This window comes from Podarcis filfolensis (assembly GCF_964270895.1).
Source record: "Podarcis filfolensis genome assembly, chromosome: 3".
Taxonomy (NCBI): Eukaryota; Metazoa; Chordata; class Lepidosauria; order Squamata; family Lacertidae; genus Podarcis; species Podarcis filfolensis.
Window position 1 is genome coordinate 43,163,311 of NC_139606.1, and position 27,706 is coordinate 43,191,016.

At 44.1% G+C, this 27,706-nt stretch overlaps 1 protein-coding gene across 2 annotated transcripts; it reads left to right on the forward strand.

Annotated features, from left to right (window-relative positions):
• The first annotated feature begins 4,188 nt into the window (after positions 1–4,188).
• HTR1E (5-hydroxytryptamine receptor 1E) lies at positions 4,189–27,706 on the forward strand. Of its 2 annotated transcripts, none has more exons than XM_083605759.1 (2): positions 4,189–4,797; positions 25,494–27,706. In XM_083605759.1, the coding sequence occupies exon 2, from the start codon at positions 25,668–25,670 to the stop codon at positions 26,760–26,762; it is 1,095 nt and encodes a 364-aa protein (XP_083461885.1). In that variant the 5' UTR covers positions 4,189–4,797; positions 25,494–25,667; the 3' UTR covers positions 26,763–27,706. The 2 variants fall into 2 exon arrangements, with proteins under 2 accessions (XP_083461885.1, XP_083461886.1); XM_083605760.1 differs by lacking the exon at positions 4,189–4,797 and adding an exon at positions 5,428–5,531.

A 27,706-nucleotide genomic window follows, 5' to 3' on the forward strand; every position in this document is an offset into this window, starting at 1 on the left:
ACGGATAGGACTTCCAAGTAGGCTACGCATAGGGTTGCAGTCAAAAGCAAACTAAGTACTCAGCATTTATAACCTGCATCCAGATGGCTTGCTCATGATACCGAATACTGCACAAGGCGATATTTTGATTGCAGAAACTATAGACTGCACAGACTACTCTCAGCCCACTTATTGACACAGGAAGTAAAAGCATTCCAAGCAGTTTGTTTTCAAGCTGCTAAGGGTTTTCTGGGAAGGTTTTAGATGAGGAAAATCTCCACTCTCAAGACTAGTCGAGTGATCATCCATGGACAACACTGGAGTGCAGTACAACAGGTTGGGACAAAGAGGGTGTAGCTAAGGAGGAGCCATGGCTCAGCAGCAGAGCCCCTGATCTGTGGGGAAAAGGTTCCAGGATCAATCCATGGCATCTCCACAAGGATCAGGCAGCAGGGAAAGAGAGCTCCCTGAGAGCTGCTGCCACTCTGAGTGGACAATAGTGGGCTGAATGGACCTATAGCGTGGATCTCATGCAGCTTCCCAGTTTATACCAAAATGCTTGCTTGCTTCTCATGTTCGCATTGAGAGCCAATATAGCACAATGGCTATGAGACAGTTTATAAGCCACATCTACCACAAACTCCTCCAGAAAGCCACTGTTACTAGGCCCTTGCCTTGTTCTTCACTGCCTTAAAGATGAACCCGGGAATCTCCTGGGAGCATAATTAGCCCCCTCAACCCAGTAGTGAGCTCTGGCTTTTAATAAGAGTGCCAGTGGCTAAAGGTGGTTCCCTTCCTTGGTCCTGTTAGGGTGGTAAGAAATGAGTGTTTGGTTCAGCACCACAACATCTCACCAGCCTACTGTGTTTCTCATTTCTCCCCACTTCCATGAACAGCAGTGGTGGCAAACCTGTGTGGCCGTCCGGTTGTTGTTGGACTACAATTCCCATCAGTCCCAGCCAGCAAGGTCAATGGCTGGGGATGATGGGTGTTGTCATCCAGCAATTGGATCTCTACCTCCTGCCCTGACCTGCCCTGAAGCTGCCCTGTGTGGTCTAAGTAGATGCATTCTTGGCCAAAGCCAAATGACTCCAAGAAATCAGCAGAGCATCAAACTCTCCCTTTCCGGCTCCAATCAGGAGAAAGAAACTAGACTGGCTCCTCTTCCAGCAGGTCAGGTGAGTAAGTAGACTGCTGAGAGAGGGGCTTCCACATAATGCTAACCTGAAGCCTGCCTGCTGGCCAAGTGGTACAAAGCCACTGTGGGTGTGGCTCCACTGGCTACTCCTGGGACAGGGTGTGGGCCAAGTCACCCCCTGCAGGCAGCACCTTGAGGAGTGCTGTTCACATCAGTCCAGTACATCTCCTTCAGCTTGTGCTGAACTGAAGAACGGCCATTCTTTTGGGGTTACTGGTCAAATGTGACTTCATAGTGTCTTAATGAAACAATACATTGATTGAAGTCTCACAAAGAACAGTCCTCCGATGTCGCTGGATGCAATTTTTTGAAAATCAGGTTCTGTCTAAAACAGAAGCTGTTATCATATACCCTCCAACATTTCTCTGATGAAAATAGGGATGTCCCACTGCATAGTGATAATTTTACTATTTATACCCCACACATCTTATTGGGTTGTCCCAGCACTCCAGGCAGCTTCCAACGTATATAAAAACATAATAAAACTTTAAACATAAAAAACCCCTTTCCTATACAGGATTACCTTCAGACAGCTCAGGGGTCAGATAATGCCATACACTCTAACATTTCTCCATTGAAAATAGGGACATCCTAATGGAAAGTGTGACATTTCAGGATCATATCAGAAATGCACAGCTTCTCTAAATCAGGGATGCCCCTGGAAAATAAGGACACTTGGAGAGTCTGTTATCAGGCATGCTATCCAAGTTGAAGAAAAAGTTCTACTCGGTCAACTCACACAGTCCATGCCAGTAGACGAGCCAGGGATGCTGGAATTGTACACAAAAGGGGTGGCCATCTTTGGGACATTTTGGCTCATGGTCTGCTGCCATCAGAACTCCCCACAGATGTTCCAACAAATCCAGTGAAACACGCTCTGAATGCGGATTGGAGAAGCATCTCCACATTGTTGAAAATAACTTATCTGAACTGGTGTTCTGTCTGGAAGGTGTAGTCATTGATTTCACATCACAAATTGGAATGTGTCATATGAGCTCTTTAAACAAAACCCCTGAAAAACCCACCCTTTTTATCAAGCAGGGATTACAGTGGTCAAAAGCTCACTGTCATGCTGGTGTGTCACTTGCGAGAGAAGTACATTGCCGTCAACAGCTACTGCTTGGGAACATGTCAGGCCTTTGATGCAGAGCAGTGACAGCAACACGTCTCAGAGGTAGTGAGCTCTCAAGGGCAGAGTGATGGGTGGGGTCTGGAACGGAGATTCTTAAAAAGAATGTTTGAACTGGCAAGCCTGAAACAAGGCAAGAACAAACCTTACAATTAAATTAAAAACTTATTGCAATTTTTAACATTCTTGTTGGGATGAAAGTCGCATTTCATTTTTCCATATTACTTAGGGGTACTTAGAATTATTTTTTTGTCCTCACCTAACTCAGTGTTTGAGTGCAACTTCAGAGGTTGGGTTACCTGCGTGTATGTGAGGTGTTGGTTTGTACTTCACAGAAGGCATAAAGGTAAAGGGACCCCTGACCATTAGGTCCAGTCGTGGCCGACTCTGGGTTGCGGCGCTCATCTTGCTTTATTGGCCGAGGGAGCTGATGTACAGCTTCCGGGTCATGTGGCCAGCATGACTAAGCTGCTTCTGGCGAACCAGAGCAGTGCATGGAAACACTGTTTACCTTCCCGCCGGAGCGGTACCTATTTATCTACTTGCACTTTGACGTGCTTTCGAACTGCTAGGTTGGCAGGAGCAGGGACCGAGCAATGGGAGCTCACCCCGTCGCGGGGATTCGAACCGCCGACCTTCTGATCGGCAAGCCCTAGGCTCTGTGGTTTAACCCACATCGCGGATTAAACCATAGTTAAAAACTGACAAACTATGGCTTAAACTATGTACACATTAGTGGCTCAAAACACAGTATGGTTATTTCACACACACACACACACACACACACACACAACCACTGCATTTTAAGTTACATCCAGCTCAATGCTGTCTACACTGACTGGCAGCTGCTCTTCAAATATTGAAGCCAGAAATTGATTCTGAGAGAACTGTTGTGCAAAGCGTGTACTCTGACACTGAGCAATGCTCTCCATTTTTCTGACTCTGTGCTATAAGTTTCCATTATATAATTCTGTTATCTGATACACTAGACTCTGTATAACAACACGGATCTGAAAATCTTCCCTTAAGGAACACGGGGCCAAACATCTAACTGAAGTTTATTAATAAAAATGAGTGAAATGCCTGGGCATTTTTATTATTATTATTATTATTATTATTATTCACTACCTCCATGTGATTGGAGCCAGATTGTTAGGGCATAATAGAATCTGCATTCTGTACCTCTGGCATTTTGGCATGGAACTGAGTAATTTATGGTCATTATTGGGTAGATGTCACATGTTCTGTACCTTTGCTTTTGTTAGTATTCTTGCTCCAAGGATAATAACTCTGCAGGATTGTTTTGGAGGCTATGGGTTCAAAATGATTTTGCATTTTGGAACTGGAGTTCGCCATTGAGACAATAATGAAAAAGCATAAGGATCCAAATTTGCAAGGGGACTATTTGCATCCAGCACGGCACTGTGAGTGTTCCAGGCTGCTATAAATGTTGTCTAGCCTGGAATCCATCACCTGTGAATGTTGATAAGGTGAGGCAGCAAATGGAAGAGAGCAGTTTTTAAATCAAGCGCACATGATAGGCAATGCAGCTCCCCCCCCCCCCGGTCAATTTATAGGCATAGGGAATGCAGAGAGATGCAGAGAGAGAGAGAGAGAGAGAGAGAGAGAGAGAGAGAGAGAGAGAGAGAGAGAGAACGAACATCTAATTTCCTTTAAAGACGTAGAGTAACGCACAGTTGCCAAACCTGCTTTTGCAGGGGAAGGAGGGAACTAACCGTAAAGTAGTAAATATTTATGCAATTTGAATGTGTTCTAACTTCTAGCAGAGGACAGACCCGATCAACACGTGGCATAGGAGGGGCCTCCTCCGCATCCCCCTTCGTTCAAATCCAAGGCAGTTCACGGCACAGGAGGAACTGATCAGTTGACACCGCAGGAAGCGCTGCCGTGGACTTCAGTGCAAGGTGAGCTCCACTCCGCTTACGAGGTCTTCTGGAGGGGGTCTCCAATTATACCCCCCAGATGAAATGAGCCATACCGTCCAGTCTTTCTGTCTGCGGCGGCATTCGGTGGAAAGTGCTGCCCCCTAGCGCCCGCCGGCTGCAACTGGCCCAGACTTTCCGGGGCAGAGTTTTCCCTGGCCATATAAAACAGCCCAAGGCGGAGGAATCCGCGGAGCGAGGAGCGTCTTCTCTGTCCTCCTCCTGCGACCCCGCACCTGCCTCGCCGGCTACTTCTTACTCCGCCTCCCGTTCCTTCTCCGTCGGCTGATCCCGCGCCAGGTTTTCACTCTCGCCTCGCAGCGCCCCTCTCTCCCTGTCTCTCTTCTCCCCATCCAAAGCGGATTTCGAAAGGCTGCCCGCAACAGGCGGAGGCGGGCTCCGCGCCCTGGACGGGTCTGGGAGGCGGCGGCCCATGGGGATGTGAGAGAGGGCGATGGCGAGGAGGAGGTGACTTTCCAGCTGCGCTCTGGATCCTGGGTCCCGTCGCCACCCGGAGTGCCCAGAGTGCCAAAGGCGGACTTCCCAAGGTGAGTGGCATAAGCCGAGGGCGAGGGGAGGAGGCGATTTGGGGAGGGGTCCTCAAAGGCGCTAGTCCTCAAGGCGCTCTCACCCGGAGTCCGTCCCAAGCAAGCAAATGGGGGGGGGGAGGAAGCATGCATAGGATCGGGTTGCGGGAGCTATGAGCTAAGCAGCCGTCCCCACCCCCCACCGGCTCGCGGTTCAAATCCAATCCCAGTCCCTCTTCTTTCTGCAATATAGTGTTCAACGATGGGGGGGGGGGCGAAGTGATTTGGACCCCATACACACTGGCTGTCCAGAACGTGTGCCTCATCCTGTCATACAAGTTCCCGACCCAATCGAGGGATTTCTGACTTTGGCCGAGGTTTCCCGTCCTCCAGGATCCGTTGCTTCCTCTGACTTGGAGCATGTGCAGATATTTTTATTTTTATTTGGCCCTTGGCTCTCATGTGTGCATGAGGGCTGGGGGAACCTGTGTTGCTGGACTCCACATGTTGCTGGGCTCCAGTTCCCATCATTCCTGACCATTGGCCAGTCCACCATCCTCTGCCGGGCCACAGGCTCCGCAGCTGGTGGCTGCAATTCAGAAAAGCGACCTTTCTAAAGCAGGAAAGGGGAAGAGCCCGTGGAAGTGGAGAAAACGGTTCTGCAGAAGCAGGCAGGCAGGGCAGCCGAATTTTGGCTCTCAGCAATAGGGGAAGCTTCCTAAGTGGTTTGACCATGGGCCAGGCTGCGTTGGAAGGTGGTAGGAACCCCTTCAGTATTGTATTTGTTTATTTATGTTAAATTGCTATCCCGTCCTTCCTCCCAAAGGTATTTAAAGAGGGGCTAGAAAACTAGCTCTCAGAGATGCTGCGGGCGGCTGCATCCTGCATTGCAGATGAGCCCTGGGGTTGAGCTGGATGGCCTCCCAAGGTCTCTTCCAGCTCCATGATTCACTGAGTTAGTGTGGCCATTAAAGGAAGGACTTGGGCTCCCATGCAGTGAAATGAGCAAGAAAACCTCCAAACCCAGCAGGGCTGGCATATTACTGTACCACAGTTTTGAAGTCAGTGTAGTTATGCATAATTACTTTGGAAAGAGGATTGGGCAGGAGGGTTCAAAGACCTTTAAGTCCAGAGTTTAAGATGACCTAAATGTACCACTTCACTGTCATGGTTGTTGTTGTCGTTAAATTCTGTGATTGAGGATTGTGTTCGCTGTATGTAACAGGGAAACGTCATTCAATGTAGACGGGGATTTATTATCTTTCCGGCCAAAAGGAAACTGAACATAATACAAATCGGGGGAGGGGGTGGGGGTGGGGGATAGGCTCCTCTGTGTTCTCACAGCTGAGTCACTGGGCCAGGAAGCAATCAAAAGCAATATCTTGTCAATTTCAGCCAGCAATGCTACAAAATGCCTAGTCAAGAGTGGAGCATCCGTCACCTCCTTTAGATATTGCCAGAAGAGAATTAGGCCACTGTGGAGGAGCCAGTGGGACTTCTTCAAAGTTTCTTTCACCTATTGATGGAGGAGGGGGGCAGTTTATAGATTACATTGAAGCACCAGCACTGGTCTCTTCCCAACTTCTGTTGTTCTTTCAAATATCTCCTTGGACATGACTTGCTTTGTGTACAAATCAATCAGCATCACTGTTTGCGTATAGCGCCTCCCTCGTCCTATTGTGCAGCGGTCCATCTAACTAGGAAGGCAAACTGTACCTGCAGGAAGTCCCACTGGAATCTAAGGAAATGCCTCGGGATTGTGAGGTGTGGATATCAGATTTTCCCTAGTTAAGTGGTAAAGCATCTCATTGTGTGCAGAAGGTCCCGGGTTCAAGCCGAAGTAGAACTGGGAGTGCTCCATTCTGAAATCCTGGAAAGTTGCTGTCAGTCAGTGAAAACAGTACTGAGCGGGATAGACCCATGTGTAGGGCAGTGTCCTATGTTCCTTTGGGAGAACCAATGTGGTGTAGTGGTTAACAGCTAGGACGTGGGATACCAGGGTTCAGAAAATCCCTACACAAACCTCTGATAAATCACTGGGAATGTATCTATTTTATATATGTTTCTGTTGATACCCCACTTTGCTCCAAGAAGCCCAAATAAGTGTGTGTACTGTCTTCTTCACAACAACCCTGCAAGGTTGGCTGGTCTTCGAAAGAATGACTGGCCCAGTGGTCAGTTAGTGAGCTTCATGACTGAAGGGGAGGGACTTCCCCAAGAGCACCCCAAGCCCTTGTGTGATACTCTAACCACACTTGCTTATGTGAATTCACCTTATTCCAGCAACATGTGTAACTGCTGCAGATTGAAATGTGCAGATAGATGTAGATCTATATTCAGATGTTCATGCAGGCTCTGTCAAGAGGTGTCTTTTCTGAAGAAGATTAAGATACAGCTCCCCTTATAGTTCCACTCATTATTGCAGGTGGCAACAACTGGTTCGGGGCCAAGATGCTCCTGCTTCTATGCCAAGGATTGAGCAAGGTAGCATTCAGGATTTCTTACAGGTTGGCAAAGTGAAGCATATCATTGAATTTAGGTTGATTTCTAACTTTGTCAGTATGAAGCATGCATTTGGAAATGTTCCTGTATCATACCACAAAAAGGCTGCCAGGTCACTACCTAGAAACCGTCCCCTGTGAATGTGCAGTATTTCTTAAGGGCATGCTAGCCCACCATTCCTGGCCAACAGATGCTGGTAGTTTGGTTTCCCATGTACAGAACATGAAAGTCTGACTGTCGTCACCACTAGGGACTAAGCTGTCATCAAGAACATTCAGACACTCCTCAGCTTCTCCAAGGAGCACTTCTGCAGTGTGGGTGTTGGCAGGGTTCCAGCCTTAGCCAAGCGAGGCAGCAGGCAGGCATTCAGCTTTAAGGTTATGGATGCTGAGAAGGTGGTTCTAGTGTTTTGCAGATGCTAGTTCCATTCATTGCACTGCAGAGCTGCATGGGGTGGAGGAAGAAGCCACTCTTTTCAGCCCAAACTTCACCTTAATTAGTGGAGACGCCAGAATCTTGCCTAGTCTGCTGATGCTACATAACTAAGGCTGCAATCCTAATCTCAATTACCTGGGTGCAGGCCCCTACTGAGCACAGTGGGACTTACTTATGAGTAGACATGTTTAGGACTGTGCTGTTACTCTGTAAGAGTTAATATATATATAGAGAGAGAGAGAGAGAGATGTGTGTGTGTGCGTGCATGAGTGCCAGCTAAAGGTAACATTTCCTATTTCTGATCACAAAGACTTCTAGTCTATAAAACCTTCTGCCACATGTTAATCTTCAGTGTCCTGCAGTCTGTATAGGCAGAGGCATGACATATAAATAAGAGACTCTGGGTAAAAATTATGCCAATGATGGCAGCTGCAGAATTAGTGAGCAGACACAAAGTTTTTTTTAAAAAATATAAATGTCTTCTAAACATAAAATATCATAAGAAGCCTCTCTGCTGGAGACTATGAAGATATTTTTAAACCATCAGCTGTGCAATGGGTTCTAATTTATTTACCAGCAGCAGCAGCGGCGCTTTTAAAAATCATTTTATCACTGGCAGCTACATACCTCGCTCTTCTTTCATCCACACGGTGTAATAACTCCCAGAGTAAGCTGCATGCATTTCCATCTGTTTCATTTTCCTGGGGTGGGGGAGCTTCGTAATATGCGTTCAGCGCTCCCTGAAGATGTCAAGGCAAAGTAAACTTATAGCTCTTAAACTAGAGGAGAACCTGAGGTGTGATTCCCCCCACTTTTAAAACGACCTATTTTCGTCAAGTAAGGCCCGTATAGTTAAAGCCATGGTTTTCCCAGTAGTGATGTACGGAAGTGAGGGCTGGACCATAAAGAAGGCAGATCGCCGAAGAATGGATGCTTTTGAATGATGGTGCTGGAGGAGACTCTTGAGAGTCCCATGGACTGCAAGAAGATCAAACCTATCCATTCTTAAGGAAATCAGCCCTGAGTGCTCACTGGAAGGACAGATCGTGAAGCTGAGACTCCAGTACTTTGGCCACCTCATGAGAAGAGAAGACTCCCTGGAAAAGACCCTGATGTTGGGAAAGATTGAGGGCAGAAGAAGAAGGGGACGACAGAGCATGAGATGGTTGGACAGTGTTCTCGAAGCTACCAGCATGAGTTTGACCAAACTGTGGGAGGCAGTGGAAGACAGGAGTGCCTGGCGTGCTCTGGTCCATGGGGTCACGAAGAGTCGGACACGACTAAACGACTAAACAACAACAACAATTTTCATCAAGTAAAGCCCATCAGTTTAGTCTCAGTAAATATGATTTCTTCAGCATCATAAGATATTCTGCATTCGTCTCAATGAGCATGTGGAATTATCCTGCCATTTTAAAAGTTCCCCAGTGGTAAATTCTTCTTGCAGGCACTTCCAAGTACTACTTTCACCATCCCACATGTTACAGATGTAGTTGTTTTGTGCCTATTCATTTCTCAAAGTCTTCTACCTTTCACATTGAGTGTTGCATTAGCTTCGTAGAGGTTTCTTTTGTCCTCGAAAAAATAATGTAAGCACTTACAAAACAGCTCCTTGGAAAACAACTACAGTTTTTCATAGACAAAGAGCAGAATACTAAGCACCGAGGAAAATCCGAAATGCTCTTGCTGCATCTTAATATTCTATATCTTCCATACCCTCCAACATTTCTCTGATGAAAATAGGGATGTCCTAAGGAAAAGCAGGACATTCCATTCCAGGGTCAAATCAGAAACTGGGACGGCTTCTGTAAATCCGGGATTGTCCCTGGAAAATAGGGACACTTGGAGGGTCCGGTGGTTCAATATACACTGAAACAGTGTAAAGGATAACTATATATATGAAGGGGGGGTCTTTTAGTTCAGGAAATAAGGTCCAAGAAGTCTCAGTTCTGCACACAAACCAAATAAGTAATTGCCAAGCTAGCCATGCAGCTAGCACAATTTTATTTTTTTTAAAGTAAGCTGCAAGCGTAGGAACGCAAACTGGATTTGGTCCCTGATAGCGTTGCCACCATTGTTCTGTACAAGACAGTGCGGGGGCTGTTGGGAGGCGATTTTTTTTCATCTGGTGCTGAAGTAACTTCAAAGCAATCCATTACAATCTATTGCAGCCGAACAGAATGGCCCCTCTAGAATTTGTCACGCATGCACATGCATATACATGAATTTGTAAATCTGTCCATGCTTGGTTATCCAGATCTTAAATGCATGACCTTTCACACACCTTTTCAAACACATGCATTTGGAGAGGATGCCTACCATATTTTTTGCTCTATAAGACTCACTTTTTCCCTCCTAAAAAGTAAGGGGAAATGTGTGTGCATCTTATGGAGCGAATGCAGGCTGCGCAGCTATCCCAGAAGCCAGAACAGCGAGAGGGATCGCTGCTTTCGCTGCGCAGCGATCCCTCTTGCTGTTCTGGCTTCTGGGATTCAGAATATTTTTTTGCTTGTTTTCCTCCTCCAAAAACTAGGTGCGTCTTGTGGTCTGGTGCGTCTTATAGAGCGAAAAATACGGTAATTTAGCAGAGAGAGGGCGGGGGAGAGGGAGGGAGGAAGATGGAGAGAGAGAATACCTTAAATACAGGACAAAACTGTTTCTGTAAATGATGTAGCATTCTACATTGAAATAAGGACATCTTGTATTATACAGGACAGGTGACTTTAACTTTCCCCCTTGCTGCGACCCCAGTTTAGGTTGGTCGTCTCATGTTTTCTATTTGACACATACTATTTGACCATAAGTTGGTATGGCTCACGATTCTAGCATCTTTACTCGGATTATTCAATACTTTTATAATACTTCAATACTATTATTCAATACTATTGTAATACTTTTGTCCCACTTTTGAGTATTCAAAAGTGAAATCTCGACTTGGGGCAGTTTACAAAAGTAACTGTTGTATTAGTTGGTGGTTTTAATACTTAAGTCATTAAATGTAGCCTTTGTTAACAGCAGTGGCACAACAAATATTAATTAGTTTGTTTAAATGAATAATTATAAACCACTGAGTCATTTTATTTAAAAAAGGCTATGTACAAAAATGTAATTAAAATATCATGAAGCCATAAAATACAGATTAAATGACTGCCAGGGGCATGTCCACACTTGTCCCATGCCTAGAAAGTACAGATCTGAGCAGTTTCCTGCTTGTTCTGCACTCTCCATGCACAGGTCCAAGCAGTTTTGCCTTTGTCCCACCTCTTTCCCCTGGAAAACCTGCTCTTTAGCGATAAATTGGCAATCTGTGTAAAACCCAATTGTTGTTTGATCCGATTCAGTGCTAAAAATCTGGTTTCCCCAGGGGAAAGCAGTGGGGGCAAACCGAGGTATCAATAAGCCCTGTTTCAAACTAATTCTCTAAACCTGCTTGGTAAAACAAGAATAAGCCCAAGACATGGTGAGCTCACAGAACTGGCAGAAGCAACCATGGAGGTGGTTTCTTGAGCGATGCAAGGTTATTCTAAGGCTGGAGGACCAGAGAAGAGCAAGGTCACCTTCCTACAGGACCTATTACTATTCTGCAGCATGAAGGGTGGTTTGCGGCTGCTTTTTCTTTGAAATGGACACATTAATTGACTGATTAAGCAAGAGATCCACATGTCTGTCATGGATGCTTTAGCTGAGATTCCTGCATTGCAGGAGGGTTGGACTAGATGAACCTTGGATCCCTTCCAATTCTATGATTCTATGTAAAGAGTTGGGGGGGGGGTCCATTCATCTGAAATCATTAGATCTTCACTGAACTCCTGTGACACAAAAGGCATCATCACTCGTAGGAGAACACTGAACTTCAGTGGGAATGTGAGCTACTATTGCCTTGGCAACCTGAAGGCTTTCAAGAGATTATAAATCAACATGACAACAGTTGTATCTTAATAGCATGACAGTGAAGGTTTTATAATAATTAAATCCAATTTTGTTTTCTTGGATGGAAAATGGCTCATTTGGTGGGTGGGGGGTGGAATCACCAGGATGTTGTCAACCTAGGCACTACAGATCCTCCTAGTGTCCCTATTTTCCAGTGACGGTCCCAGATTTGGGGGGACCATTCTAGCTTCTCTAGGGAGGGAGTTCTGAAGTCTGGGGGCAGCCACTGAAAAGGCCCTCTCCCACATCCCTATGAAGCATGCCTGTGAGGGTGGTGGAACCAAGAGAAGGACCTCCTCTGAAGATTTCAGAATCTGGGCAGTTCATATGAGGGAATATGATCTTTCAGAGAGCTCAGACATAAGCTAAGTAGAGCTTTATAGGTCATAACCAGCACTTTGAATTGTGTCCAGAAACAGACTGGTGGCCCATGGAACTGTTGAAGCAAGGGAGTTGTAGACTTTCTTCCTTGCTTGATTGGCAGCGCCTGCAAACCCTCTTTTGGTCTGCCCACATCTTTACCTGCTCCACACCTGACTTCAGGTGTGGGGCAGGTGAGCCTGGCTTGTCCAGAACAGCCTCACAGGCCAAATGGGAAAGGCAGGTAGATCAAATTAGGCTCAGAGACTGAAGATTCCCTTGCACTACTATATAAGAAGGGCCAAGATCTCCAGGTAGGGCTGGGAGAGATTTTGTGTCTCATACCTGGAGAACTGTTGCCAATCAGTTTAGACAGCACTGAAGTAGTTGAATTGTTGGTCTTACTTGGTACAGTGGTACCTCGGGTTACATATGCTTCAGGTTACATACGCTTCAGGTTACAGACTCCGTTAACCCAGAAATAGTACCCCGGGTTAAGAACTTTGCTTCAGGATGAGAACAGAAATCGTGCTCCGGCAGTGCAGTGGCAGCAGGAGGCCCTATTAACTAAAGTGGTGCTTCAGGTTAAGAACAGTTTCAGGTAAAGAACGGACCTCCGGAACGAATTAAGTACTTAAGCCGAGGTACCACTGTATAAAGTAGCTACCTAAGTGCAAGGTCCAACAGGCTTGTATATCATAGCCATTTTAGTAGTCTTTGTTCCACAATTTTAATGAGTCCAAGATAACATCAATGATGTTCCCAGGAGCAGCTCTAGCTACAAGCATCCTTTAGGCATCAGAAACAGAGAGGAGTGAGCTACCTGATAGCCCCAACCTTTCATACAGATATTGTTCGCATTTGGCAAATAGTGCCCACCAGAAATGCAGATTTGAATAAAATATTGGGGGGATGCAGGAAAGCCCCGCACCACATAACCAATCACATGATGCGGTACATGCACGCCATTTGAATGGCAATGCCCATCAATTTGGGGAGAGGGTAGCCCCCTCAAATATTATATTGGAGGGCCCAAAGGGACCTCAGCCCCTAGGAGTTGGCTCCTGTGGTGTCCACTGCCCTGAAGACATGAGCCAGTGGATTACTGGCAAGTCCTCATAAAAGGTGCAAGACAAAAGGCTTACAAGAAGCTGTTTAGATAAACTTTGCTAATTTGAGATTTCTGCTCTGCCTGCTAATTATTGTAATGGCTGTGGGAGGGATACCAATTACCACCTCTGCAGGCTACTTTGGCAGAAAATGGGGACATTTCTTCAGAGTGGTTCCCTAAGGTGTAAGAGGTGGTACCACAATTAACTAGCAGGATATAAGGGGTGAAGGCAGAGGAAGCTTTGATTGTTTAGTGACAGACGCCGACTCACAAAGGAAATGAAACAGATATATATATACAGACTGCTAGGATCCAACCATGTTGGCAGTGTGGCCAGATCCTACTTTGGAATTTGAATCCTAGAGAAAATGGAAGGTAGCCAAGTCAAAGGAATTATGGCAATCATATCTCATGAATGTCCTAGTTTGTGAAAAGCCTTCGGATCAATGAGCAGGCTCACTGACTTAGTGCTATGTTACATGCATCCCTTGATATAAGTGTCAGGGCTCAAGCCCTTCTAGCTATGCAAAGAATTCAGAACCATTGAAATATGCTTTTTAACCCCTTTACCTCTTTACTTCAACTAACCCTTTCTCTCTTGCTGCTTGCTGCTTTACTATCGTTACTCTCTTATGTTTCCTTTCCCTTTCCTATGCTATAAGCTGGTGTTTGAAAGCAGTGGAATACCCAAGGTGTTTTGACCATTAGATTTTGCTTGGAGACAGAGGGTCTTCTTCTGGTCTACCAAAATCAAATCCCTGGCTGGCAGCGGCTGGAGTTGATGGGGTCTCACTTCCACAGCCCCAGTGTTCGTGCCACTCAGGGCAGACGTTGAGGGAGGCAGAGGAAAATATCCATTCATTGTGCGGGCTCTCAGGTTGGTGCAGCAAAGAAGCCCAGATCAGATCCATTGGATGACAGTGTTACACTGCCTTCCTGACACACACACACTCAACATCCCATTTCTGGGTTTCCCACTGGTTGCTGTAAGGGGGAACCTCACTGGATGCAACCACCACCTGCCTCCCATTTGGGCAGGTGCAATGAGGTGCTTGTCACTGGTGGGACTTCAATGCCACCAGCAGTGTGCCCTGATGGTGGAGTCTGGCAGAACCACCCCATCCAAACCCACTGCAGCGTGATGGATCAGGAGTTCAGATTGCTCTGCCCTGGTACTTTGGTTTAGTGATTCAGTTTATTTATTTATTTAAAGCATTAAAAACAGGAACATGGAGAACCATCTTTTATTCCTTCCCTCCCGCATTTCTCATCCAGTCCCCCAAAGCTTCACGTTATTAATGTCTACAGTGTGGAAATTATTTCCCCCCCTCAGCCATGGTTCCACACAAAATAACTGGGGGCAATTCTCATCCAAATCATTTTCTTTTGGCTACCCAGGTGTAGCCAGTACAATGATCTCCAGATGTTGTTGGATTACAACTCCATCCAGCATGGCAATTGGTCAAGGATAACGGGAATTATAGCCTACAGTGATGGAAATTATAGTCCACACCGGCTACCATTTTGCTGAAAATTCAACACTGAAGGCCACTCAGCACGCTTCAATTTGACTGTCTAAACAGAAGATTTAAGTGTCAGCTGTCACGATACTTTCCTCCTGTGGAATGTTTCTTCCCCTTCTTCTCCTTGCTAAATCACACGCAGAGAGAAAGGGGCTGACATTTAGTAACTTGAGCTTATTATTAGGAATCTCCAGCTGCTGAAATCTGTGTGAAACATCATCCAGAGTCTGACAACCTGAAATACAAAAAGCCTCAAGGCAACAAGACAATTTTCTTTACTTTGTCACATCACTATGAGGAAATGATGGCATTAATGTAACCTTTTTCAAGGCAGCAATATTATTGAAGAAGTATATAACTGAGGCGAGCACTGGTGTTAAAAAGAAGGTCTCAGGGGCAAGAACTTTTCATTCAAGGAAGAAGAGATATTCATTTGTTCATCCATTCACCGTCTGAACAATTCCACCATTCACAATGTTAGCCTTAGCTGCCTTTAAGCATTTCTCTTGTTCTGGCATTGCTTTTTTTTTTTTAAGAGCTTGATTACACAATATGTTGTGGATACGCTGTGACACAAAGGTGAAGTTTTCATTCTCAGGAGAACTAATTACTTTAACTCATGCAATTGATAATTTTTCTATATTTCACTGAAAGAAGTCTTCCCAACTGCGTATCTCCTTAATATTAGTTGAAATTCAGGGGCTATTACTGAGGGCTAGAATCCATGTCTAGCATGGAGCCAAAGGAGGGAAGAACAAACTCGGGCTCCAAATTGTTAGGGTTATAAGGTTCTTATAATAACCAGCTGGAATGGGAACAGGCTGCTCACAGATCAGAAACAGGCCCTGGGAGTCCCTGAGAAATACCCTGGTGACCTGACATTTCCTGGAGGTGGCTTCAACATAGCCAGAGCTTATTGACCTTACAGAGTGGGGCCTCAGCCTTCTAAGGCCTGTTTGGAATCTGTTGGTTTCTTGTCACTTGTGTTAGTTGGGGTCTAGTTCAGGCTTCCTCCACCTCGGCCCTCCCGATGTTTTTGGCCTACAACTCCCATGACCCCTAGCTAGCAGGACCAGTTGTCAGGGATGATGGGAATTGTAGTCTCAAAACATCTGGAGGGCCGAGGTTGAGGAAGCCTGGTCTAGTTGATACCATCAAGGCCAGAGCAGATAGTATGGGTCTGAAAGAGTCAGTCAGGGGTAAGGAGGGCTCACCAATTGTTGAAAGCAGCAGTGACTTGAGATGGTGATTTCTCAGGGGAAACATCTGGCATACATGTGTTAACTCAGGATGCCCTCCAGATGTTGTTCAACTCCCATCATGCTTGACCATTGGCATGCTATCTGGGGCTGTTGGGAGTTGGAGTTCAACAACAGCTGGCCCAGAGGGTCATACAAGGTTGGTTCTCCATTTTTCATACTTATTGTGCAATCCTTGAGAATGTGTATTTTGCTGACAATGAAAGAAAACAGGCTTAATAGTTGAAAGTCTGGTCTGCAAATCAGGGGAGTCCTGCTATGAATAGCTTTCCACACTTGGCTGAATTGCAGAAGGCCTCTGAGGCACTAGAGAGGCAAAACACACACCATGCTGAAGAGCCTGCCTTTTCTTCTGTCTTTCAGTCAGCTAATACAAAGATGGTCTTGTTATAGCATCCCTAGTGAAAGCCCTTTCTAAAGATTTTAAAAAGAAGTTTAATGAAGGTAAGGAAACAATGCAATGCAGGAAGGCAGCACATTCAAATTTTTATATTCATTGAGGAAATAATTGTCCACTGCCAGGAAACGAACAAGAATCCATTTTATAAAACATCTTTAGGCTGCAGTACTATACTCACCTAGGACTAATGTGACAGTAGAGATAGAGAAGGAATTCAGTTCACATTTAAAGGTGAACCTACTTACAGGTAATTCACGCTTTATTAAACAATTTGAGTACCAAAATAAAGCCATCATTTGAAGTTCACACTTCTCTGAATTTTTCAATGCAGTCCTCCAGCCAGTGTTGACAGAGATGCATGTATTAAGGGGAAATCTGCATTAAAATGAATATATTCATTAGTATAAAACACAAAAATGCATTATATTAGCGGAAATTGGTTGCAAAAATATGTACGTCAAAACTGCATGAAAAAATTTGTTTATTACAGGAAATTCACACTAAAATGCCTGCAAATTTTCAAAGTAACGTGGAAAACTGAATTTAAGAATGGGAAGCTGAGAGATCCATCTATTTCTATGTCCCATTGTACTTAATGAGGCTTAACATCTAGGTAGATGGGTAGAGGATTGCATTATACATTGGACTACTTTGAATTCTTACTGTCCGTAATCCTGCAAATAGCTTTTTAAAAAACACAAAACTTAAATTTCACATTAAACTGTACTCTCTGTCCTCACAAACACTAAGATCACTTTTTCCAACTACCCAAAGCTAGTTGAGGTATAGTTTTCCAAACCCACCCGCCTTACCAAAATTCCTGGTTGACCCAAACATTATGATATATATGTAAGAAAATGTAACTTTTCCTCATAGAGGAGTTGCTCCATCCCATTGCCCTTTACTGAACCTTTTCCAGCTCTATACTATATATATTTTTGAGGTGAGGGGACCAGAACGGTACACAATATTCCAAGTGTGGTTGCGTCATCGATTTGTACAACAGCATTTAGATATTAGCAATTTTATTTCCAATTCATTCGTAGCATGGAATTCGCTTTTCTTTCACATGTTGGGTGCCCATACATACCGGGCTGAGGTAAGGTCCTTCCATCAACTATAGCAGATCCTGCCTCAATAGAGCAAATGAGACAAGGTGTAGCGATAAGACTGATGTAAGGCCACCTGATATTTTTGACCCGTGAATGCAGAATGGTTTGCTAGGCAAAATTGGGGGGGGGGGTCCTTGGGAACTTGGTCATTGAGAGAACTTGAGTCTTATTTTAAGGCCAGAGTGTGAGGTTTAGTTTCAAAGCGCACGTTCCTGTGACATTTCACAGTTCCTTGAGAGATGTGATTCACTAGCCCCCACAAGCCCCATGTGCAGCATGTATCCAGCACTAATAAGACAACTTGCTTTTCCTTGGGGCACAGAGTCACTGTCCTACAAACAACCTACTCTTTGGCCTTCTTTGACTGGCTGCGAAAAGGGACTTGCTCAGTTTCTGCATTCTTGGAGATGACATTTAGCATGTCTAAGAAAATTTCGACTAAAAAAAGAGGGGGCTGATAATATACAGAAGAGGGCTGAAGTGATGTGGCATATCGAGGAAGATTATTGGATTCAGGACAGTAGTTGTGGGCACACATGCGCGCGCACACGGTAGATCTCAGAAGTTCCAGTACTCAGGAAGGTTGGGCTACTGGCCAGGCTGAGCAGGACACACACATTTTTAACCTGTCCCCCCCCCCCACAACTTGGAGCAGAAGACTTGTGTGTCAAACATTTTTTAAAAAGTAAATAGCTGCGCACACAGATAAACAAATGTATGCCTGCGATGGACCTTAGGTTTCTGGGAATCGAGGTGGGTTAAGGAGTTCTAATTTAGGGATGGGGACAACAGTACACAGTACAGATACATCCTCTCACATGCCTCCTATCAGCATGGATTGAAAAAGATTGAGACAGAGTTCAGTGTTTATGTGTGGATGGACGTGCATGAAAGCACACATGGAAAAATGGGATCTGTGTAACCCATTTGTGCATCAACACTCAGGTGTGTGCACAGCCATAGTCCCAGCTTATCCAGTTCTCTTTCTTTTTACTGAAAGAAAACAAGCTTCTGATCTTTGAACAGGGTAGTTATAAAAATTTTATAACAGAAGCAGACTGGGGCCTGGATTCTTTGTTTCCTTTTCCTCCCCCCTCCCCCCAAAAGAAAACTGCACCAAGAGGTGTTGGGTTGGGAAGAGTGTTACCTATTTCACACTTATCTCTCTGACAACATGTTATGACTGTTGGACGTACCTAAATTTTTGCATCAGCCCTATTGCATAGATTTCACACGTATGCTCAAAAATGCACAAACAAGCATTAAAAACAACAACAAAGGCAATATTCTGCCCATGTTAAGCACATTGTGCCCCACTTGTCTCAATGGTGCTTAATTCTCATTTAATGGACCATAGGCTAAAAATCTGAACCCACTTACCTGGCAGTAAATCCCATTAATTTCCATGGAACTTGCTTCTGAGTAGGCATGGGTGGAGCAGCACTGGGAAATGTACATCTCTGGGTTTGATAGGCATAAATTAACAAGTTAATACAATTCCCAGTCCTCCTCACCTAGCCAGTCTCTAAAGACTCCCCCTTTAATGGCCATTTAAGCCATTGTGGACACAGTTAATCTTTCTTCTTCACTTCCTTCATTTTAACTAACACACACACAACTTTTAGCTCAGCCTCCGAAGTGAAGGCTCAGGTAAGCTGATATTTGGGAACTGTATGGTTGACAAAGTGGACCCTGCAGCTTGGAAGATTAACTGTTTCCAGAAGGACTTATTATTGCAGCAAGTTGCTTTCGGCTGTAAAGACCATGCCCGTGATTTATTTGCTTGTTTGCACCATATTAAAAGGATGATTCATAATGTTTAACTTGCTAGAGGTGGTTGTGGCTAAAGGTTGCTGTGCTTTTCAAAAAATTAAGCACTTCTAGGAAAAGTGTCTGTACAGATTGTGCCATCTTACCGACAAGCCTCCTCATTGATCTGTGCTGGCTGTGAGCGCTCTTGCACTGAAATTTGCTGTAACAAGAGAAAGTGGAAGAAGAAATGTATAAACTCTTTATCCCCCCACCCCAATCTCGCTGCTTCAGGCCTGCTATTTGAACTCAGTTTGAGGCTACAGTTTCTGCTTGTCTTAGTTTTATGCTGTACTGCCCATCCGTGCCATTTCTCTGAGTACAGTCATTAATTTCTGAAGAGAGAATTGCCAATGCTGAAACAATGTTTGGTGGAAGAGGTTGGCTGTAGATATTCTGGGGTGGTCCAAAGATGTCCTCTGTGAAATTTCAGAGGGGGGTTCCTATTGGTTCACATCTTCCAAGGCATTCAAAATAGATTCTGGGCATACAGAGATCCCATCCCCTAGCTTAATCTCAAGCCATTTAGAGTCTAAATCAAATCCAAAGAAAGGCCATTGCCCCATTCAGTTTGATGGTGATTAATAGCACGATCCTAGGCATGTTCACTCGGAAGTAAGTCCCAAATTCCATAGGGCTTATTCTTGGGCAAATAGCTTTTAGGTATATATTTATTCTTTCCCAAAATTTCTAAGGAGTATAGCCTTCCCAAAGTGGGTTACATTAATGCATTAATATATATTTTTTTAAAAACAACCATCCTCAAGGTTTCAAAATTGCCTCTGTAGGAAGACATGCTGCAATATTGTGAAAGCAGAGTTGAAAATATCTCAGCTGAGAAGTAAACTTGCTTTCCTTGCAAATATGCAAAAAGTCATCCATGCTTTTTTGTTTGTTATTTAAATGTGTGCATACAGTTTTGGGGGTGCAACTGCAATCTGAAATTTGAGGTTGTGTAAGGCAGAGCCTACAGTTCAGCTGAGCTTTGTCATTATTTGCCCTCTCTGGTTTGATTACCGAGTTCTGTCTACCTTTTGCACAGTCAGGACAAATAAAGGCTGTTGGAGAGGGTTTTTTTGCTTTTTTAACAAGTTTTTTTGGCGGGGAAACAGTCAGTGCAGAAAATGGAAGGGGACGCTTCAGTGGAATGACTAAGAATTAAATGTATGCATCTAGTTCCATGGGAAACAGGGGGGTGTGGGTGTGGGTGTGGGTGTTTAGGGCATGTGACAGTGTGGATCTGGGCCTCCCCACTACTGGAACATAGTCTCTGACAGCTTTCTGCCTGAGTAATGCAGTCCTTGGGTCTCAAAAGGTTCCCAAGCCTGGTCAACACCGATTGTCAGTGCTCTCTACAGTCTCAAGCAGAGGTCCTTCCTGTTATGTATTGAAGTTCTCACCCTGGCCACCAGGGGTATTGTGTATATAGTTTTCACTCAGGTCCACGTCAGTTAATTTAGGCGGGAAACCCTGGGGTATTGTTGTTACAATGTTGATAGCCGGCTGCATATAAAAGCAGTTCAGTTCAGTTCAGTTCCAGCTTACTATAAAGAACCACTTGGAGAAATCTCTGTGTCGTCTGCTTTGTCAACCCGCTACTTAATACTTCCCATCGCCTATTTCATGATCGTTTTAACTGGAAGAACCTTCTCTATGCAATGCATTTGCTTTATCACTGAGGTATGGTCCTCCTGAGAGCTCACAAAGAGGGCATAAAAATTATGGCTGCTGCCACTACCCAGTCATTTGCCTCAGCACTTACTACACAGAGGTTTGAATGTGGACATTCCATTTAGCAATCATAGCTCATAACTGTTGATGAATGTCTTTGTATATCAGTATGTCTATTTTTAAGAGTCATTTAAGCTGCTAGGAAGCATAACCACAGTGAATGTTTTTAATGGTTTCCTGCCGCACATCTTACAGCACTTTGTGAAAGCTGAGTTCCTGCTGGGAAGGGAGATAGGAAGAAGACCCCCACCTAACCCTCAGTCAGCTGATCAGTGATGTCATACATGACAGTGCCAGGCATTGATTTGGTAGTGCATACAATACAAAGTGCGGAATCTCTGCATGTACATTCCACAGCTGCTAATACTGTCTATCCTGCCTCCCACCACCACCTCCTCCTCAGCTTTTGGGCTGCTCATGCTAATTTTTGCCACATAATTTCACATTCTGATGCAACAAGCAAGGATTCAGTTCATGAATCAAGCTGTCTTGACTTGCTTCTTTTTTGAAAGGCAGAATAACGTGTTGTAAATAAAATCAATACATCTAGAAAGCAGAAGCCAGAAGACCCCTTTTAACAGAAAAGTCAAAACCTAGATGTAAATATTGACTAATGAAAAACAGTGTGTGCCTGGGGACCTTGAACTAATTTGGTATGATTAGCTCCTGGTTAATTCTGCTAGCATTATTTCCCTCAAAGCTGAATATTTCAGAAATAAGTATGGAAGGTTTTCTATGAATGAGAACTCTGTGTGTTTGTGTGCAATAGAACTCATAGAGCTCTAGATCTGAGTATTTAAATAATTATAACACTACTGTTTTCAATAGCTTCAAGTGTCAAGGCAGAAGTTGGTTCCAATTCCTTTATTTTTTGCCTTATTTACTGCATACTTCTCATTCAGTTCTTTGGTTTTATTCAAAATATGGGTCACCCTGTATTTTAGAAGAACAGACAGCAGCAAGATTTTTAATCGTGAGATTTAAATAGTGTGGGAGACAGAGCATGGGAAATTTGTTTAGGAAATGTAGGTCAGATCTGAGAAACATAGATGGTATTCACCTAAGTAATAAGTGTAAGTGAAAAGACTTCTGTTCGCACAACAGAACTTCTGCCTGTCCTCTCCACATGCATGCCTCATGTGATCCTCAAATCTGCTCTAGAGGTTTGGTGGAACCCCCAGAACAGATGTAGGGGCTGCACAGGGGAAGAAGAAGGGTAGAAGTCCCATTCTGGAAGCACACAAGGAGCTACTTAGCAGAACCCATAGCCAATTAAAGAACTTGAGAAAATCCACATTAAAAAGGAGTTTGTTACAATATCAAGTAGTTCAGGACCATGGAGAGCAACCCAAATCAATATCTGAACCAGCCATCCGCAATCTGGTGGCCTTCAGGTTTTGGGACTACAACTCCCATCAACCCCAGCCCATTGTGGTCAATGGTCGGGGTGATGGGAGTTGTAGTTCAACATCATCTGTAGGGGAGCAATGCAGGAAAGTCCAATTTGAAGAACACAAGAGAAGACCCGTACCTCTTTTTATTTATTTCACAAAACTGTAAAAAAAAAAGACCTCAAATTGGTTTACAAAGAGTAACTAAACATTATGTTAGCTGTGCCTTCAAATGCATGCTTTTTTAAAAAAAAAACATTGCCACTGTGGGGACCCGGTCCAGACTAGGAGTTCCTAATGTGGGGTGGCATTCAAGTAAATGAGATTTCCCCCCCAATGCAGATTGCAGGTGTGGGAATGCAATCCAGATTGGGATCATAGCAGGGTACAAATGATTAAACCCCATCTGGCCACCCACACTAGACTCCCTGTCTGAATTAGGCCCCCGCACTGTCATTTTGTGTTTTAAAAAGACCCTGAACTTAAAAGCGCAGCTGCATACCTCATGTGATACTTGCTTTCCTCCTAAAAATCCAGAATTACATGTTTAAAGCAATGCTTAGAAAAGTGGGCACGTAAGTAATATATTCAGTTGTCTATACAAGATCCATATTAGCCTACCAGCTGCAATGGTTCACCTATATCAATTACATAAAACACACAGAGGAATGATGTGTGACCATCAGGCAACCTTGTTTTCCTTTTCCAGATCTCAGTAGTGCTCAATGTGTAAAATATTCAGTGCTGGGAATCTATGCCCTCTGAGCTGGAAGCCTTTTCCTATGACCCCAGATATATAAGTGTTGTTCTAACAACTCATATGTAGACGAAAAGCACTCTGCACCTGTTCAGAGGCACGATCCCATTCTATCAGTGTATAGATTCAGAGAAAAAACACAATTAATGACTAATTTGGAAGACTGAGGTCCCATCTTTTTAAAAAGATTCCTGCAGCCTATCACTGGTGAGTCACAGAAAATTAAGCAGTGAAGCTGGTTCTACCTGCTGATCTTCCTGTGAAATATGGCACCATGTGACCAGAATATGTTCCTTAGGACGGGAACTAACCCCTTGGAAGTGTAAATTCCAATATACTGTTGTAAAATACAAAATAGTAGGGTTCTAGAACATTTGCAGGGAAGAAAGGCGTATTGCTTTTCTTTGGGAAGAACTATTAATTAAAGTACACTACATGTTCCATTTTGTGTTTGACTCCTTATAATGAACAAAATTCAGTGCTTCCTGGTTTGCGTGTGGGTAGACTACAAGCAACTCTCTGATTTAAGGTCTGACCCTCTGCACATTTCAAACATTCCCACACTTGGTCAAAGGCAATTTATCCCTTTTATTTATAAAATGTGATGTTTCCTAAAGACAGTGCTTCCCTGGGGAAAAAGCAGAACCATTCCAAATGTGCTGAACTTCAATGAATCTCGGAGGCTTCTGTTTTTTTAACAGGATGCTCCTTGGGGAGTTCTTGTGGTTTGCCTCCATTTTGCTTTGAATGCTTGTTGCATGGAACCTTTCTTTGGGGGAATATCTGAATCCACAACCTATAGAAATATTGCCATGTATCAGGACTTGGGTGTGCCCTGACCCCAGAGTCTAGGAGTTGTCAGGTGGAAATTCAGTCCATGCACCACCGATATCTAACTCAGGCCAAAGGAAGGCACTGCAGGTCTGCCTGACCATCAATGAAATCTCCTAGCAGCTATAGGCCAGAGCAAGTCAGGTGATGCGCCCTGGCCTTATTGTGCTTTTTGGCCTTCAGGAGCTGCCTGTCTTTGTACCTCCACCCCCTAAGCACACAGTTGTGCAAAGCCTGATATAATTATTTCCTTCACAGGAAGCATGTTGTTATTAATATAATAATATAGCCATATTCAAATCTCTAAATGGCTGTCAAATGGAAGATGACACAGGCTTTTTTTCTCCTGCTCTGAAGAGTAGGGTCCGAACCAACGGCTTCAAATTACAAGAAAGGAAATCCTGACTTAACATCAGGAAGACCTTTCTAACATAAATGAGACTCTCCACAAGCTGGCCTTTCATTTCTCTTGCAGCCCAACAAGTTCCTATATCTCAAGCTATAAAGAAGCTGAAAGTCTAAACATCTTGTTACAAATGATCATCCAAAGTCATGTACAAAGACTAATAGTGAGTGAAAGAATAGTTCTAAAAACACGATTAAAGCTTTAGTGCTTGTTAGTGAACTCTCACAGCAGTGGTCTGCATCCAACAAGGAAAGCAGCAAAGTCGCAGGCAAAAAAAGTACGTATGGCTGTGTGTGTTGCAAAGACTTACTCAGTGGGATACATGGCACATTCACAATAATTAGAGCACACCGCATAAGCTCTGAAAACAGGAATGGGCTGTGTACACAAAATTTTATTTTTGAGGTGAAAAATCATTAAACCTTTGCTCGACAGCATCTTATTATAAAGTCTGTATTTTTAGACTGTTCAAAAGATTGACACCTAAATGTGAAAATATGTTATGAAAAGCTAGCATGCATTAGCTTAAGTATGGCTTTTCTGAAACATTTTACCTCTTGAAGATACCACTTGAAGTAAGTCGATTAATTTGCTTGTATTACCACAAATTTTGTGTAGCCGTGAAGAATAAAGTTCAGATTTGACTCTGCTATGAATGTATTAAACATCAGATTTATCTGAGACAGAACTTACTTACAGAAATCTCTAACACAACCTAAAGTTCTTAGGAGAAGCTTCCCATTTTATTTTATTTTATTATTTTTGGAATCCCTATTAAGGGTTTGTCATCATGTGAAGTTTGTTCTGCAGGTGCGTGAAGCAGTGCCTTTTCTGTTGTGGCACCCCGGTTGTGAAATGTGCTACTTACAGAATTCCACCTGTTTACATCACTCCTTAATTGTAGGTGCCTAAGCAATCCTTTCTATTCCACAAAGCCTTCTGCAGTGGGTCGCTAAGGAGGTCTTTGGTTGTTTCATAATTTAGTCTGGGTGTTCAATTTGTATCTTGTTTCAAATATTGCATTTTTTAAAAAAAAGAATCTTTTTTTGCCGCTTTGGGTATTCTTTAAAACAAATAAAGAAAAGCCGTCTTTAATACTTTATAAATAAACCAATAAATTTGGAAGATCTGCTATTAAGAAACATCCTTTTATCTTCCAGGAGCAAGCAGCAAACTGGAGGGGAAAGCAAACTGGATCTGAGGGAAAATGTGACATTAGGATTTCGTATTCCAACTCCGAAGTATCCTTAATGATCTTCCAGAATGGAGGAACTTTAAAGCTTGGCACTGCCAGGACCTAGGAGGCACCGAACAGTTTGTATTGGTCTGAAAAGATGAATCACACCAACTTCACACCAGAAGCCGATGTGGCTGTCCGATCCAAAACTATCACCGAAAACATGCTTATTACCGTGTCTCTGTCCATAATTACAACCTTGACAATGCTGCTGAACTCTTCCGTCATTTCAGCAATCTGCCTGACGAAGAAGCTGCACCAGCCTGCCAACTACTTGATCTGCTCACTGGCTGTTACGGACCTGCTTGTCGCCGTTTTGGTCATGCCCTTGAGTATCACATACATCGTGATGGAAAGGTGGACTTTGGGATACTTCCTGTGCGAGATATGGCTGAGCATAGACATGACCTGTTGCACGTGCTCGATCCTTCACCTTTGCGTCATCGCGCTGGATCGATACTGGGCGATTACAAATGCGATTGAGTACGCCAGGAAGAGGACGGCCAAGAGAGCTGGAGTTATGATTGGCACAGTGTGGACAATATCCACGTGCATCTCCATGCCTCCTTTGTTTTGGAGAAACCACAGCGCCGACACCAATTCCAGCGAGTGTCAGATTCAACACAACCACGTCATCTACACCATTTACTCTACGTTTGGGGCCTTTTATATCCCTTTGACCCTCATATTGATTCTCTATTACAGAATCTACCACGCGGCAAAGAGCCTTTACCAAAAACGAGGGTCGAGCCGGCACCTCAGCAGCAGGAGCACCGACAGCCAAAACTCATTTGCGAGTTGCAAGCTCACGCAGACCTTCTGTGTCTCAGACTTCTCCACATCAGACCCGACCACGGAATTTGATAGGATGCATGCTTCGGTGAGGACCTCCCCCTTTGACAACGACCTGGATTTGGTTGGAGACCGTCAACAGATTTCCAGTGTGAGGGAGCGAAAGGCTGCACGCATCCTGGGCCTCATTTTAGGCGCCTTCATTTTGTCTTGGCTGCCATTTTTTATCAAGGAGCTCGCTGTGGGCCTTCAGCTTAGCACCGTATCGGCGGAAGTGGCTCACTTTCTGACGTGGCTGGGTTATGTGAATTCTCTTATCAATCCTCTCTTGTACACTAGTTTTAATGAAGATTTTAAACTTGCCTTTAAAAAACTCATTAGATGCTGGGAACACTCTTAAAAATGATTAGGGACAGCTACCATGTGACTTATTGGCCTTAAATATGAGCTGTGGGGGAGGGAGGGGATATCTGAAACTGGAAACCTGTTTGAGTTTATTTATTTATTAGCTTCGTTTGGAGGTTTTTTGCTCATAAAAAAGGGCTTTGTTTTGCTTGTCTTTTTAACTTAATTGCTCCTTAGCTTGTAAATCTGTACTGCTGTTTTCTACCTCTCTGTACCATGAGCATATGAGTTTCTATACTATGAGTCTGAAATACATTTAATTACACAGGCCTCTTCCCCCCACACCGCTCTCTTATTTTAAGACAACACATGCAAAATAAAGAGCCCCGTTCAAAAGTTGTATTGCTGCCACTTCTAATAAATGAATAGCCCAATCCCCCCTCCCAGGCACACTGACACTTCAGAATAGCAGCCGTTATTTACAACAGAGGGCCTAGTACACAGACCCACTCCTCGTTCTTGCTCAAACTAGCCTAGCCTGAATGTGATCTGGTGCCTCTCCCTGTAAACATTGGCTGACATGCCATAGGGGATGGGAATGAACCCACTTCTAAAGCACAGCTGTGCCTATGAGAGAGAATACCTTATAATTTCTTTCAAAAATTATAACTATACAGACAGGCATGCTGTATATGTGGTCATATCCAACGCAGTCAGCCTCTTCGTGCAAAAACTTTCACCTGTGCAATGGAGCTTCCTGTCGGGACTGGCTCCAGGTTTTGGGGGGCCCTTAGCCCTCCTCTTCGACCCCCCTCTCCCTCTTGGCCCCAACCATGTGACCAAACTTTATACTGGTAGGAGAGAGTTTTAGGACATGATAACTGTACATTGATTAACATTTCCACATGCAGTGCTATTTTTCTAGAAAAAGAGGTGCCAACACTCACCATGAATGCCTCGCTTGTTCTCTTAGAATGCCAATGGCACCTACCTGGCAAG

What these genes read in the sequence shown, in the direction of transcription:
- HTR1E (XM_083605759.1), top strand. Translation starts at nt 25,668, where the DNA reads ATGAATCACACCAACTTCACACCAGAAGCCGATGTGGCTGTCCGATCC.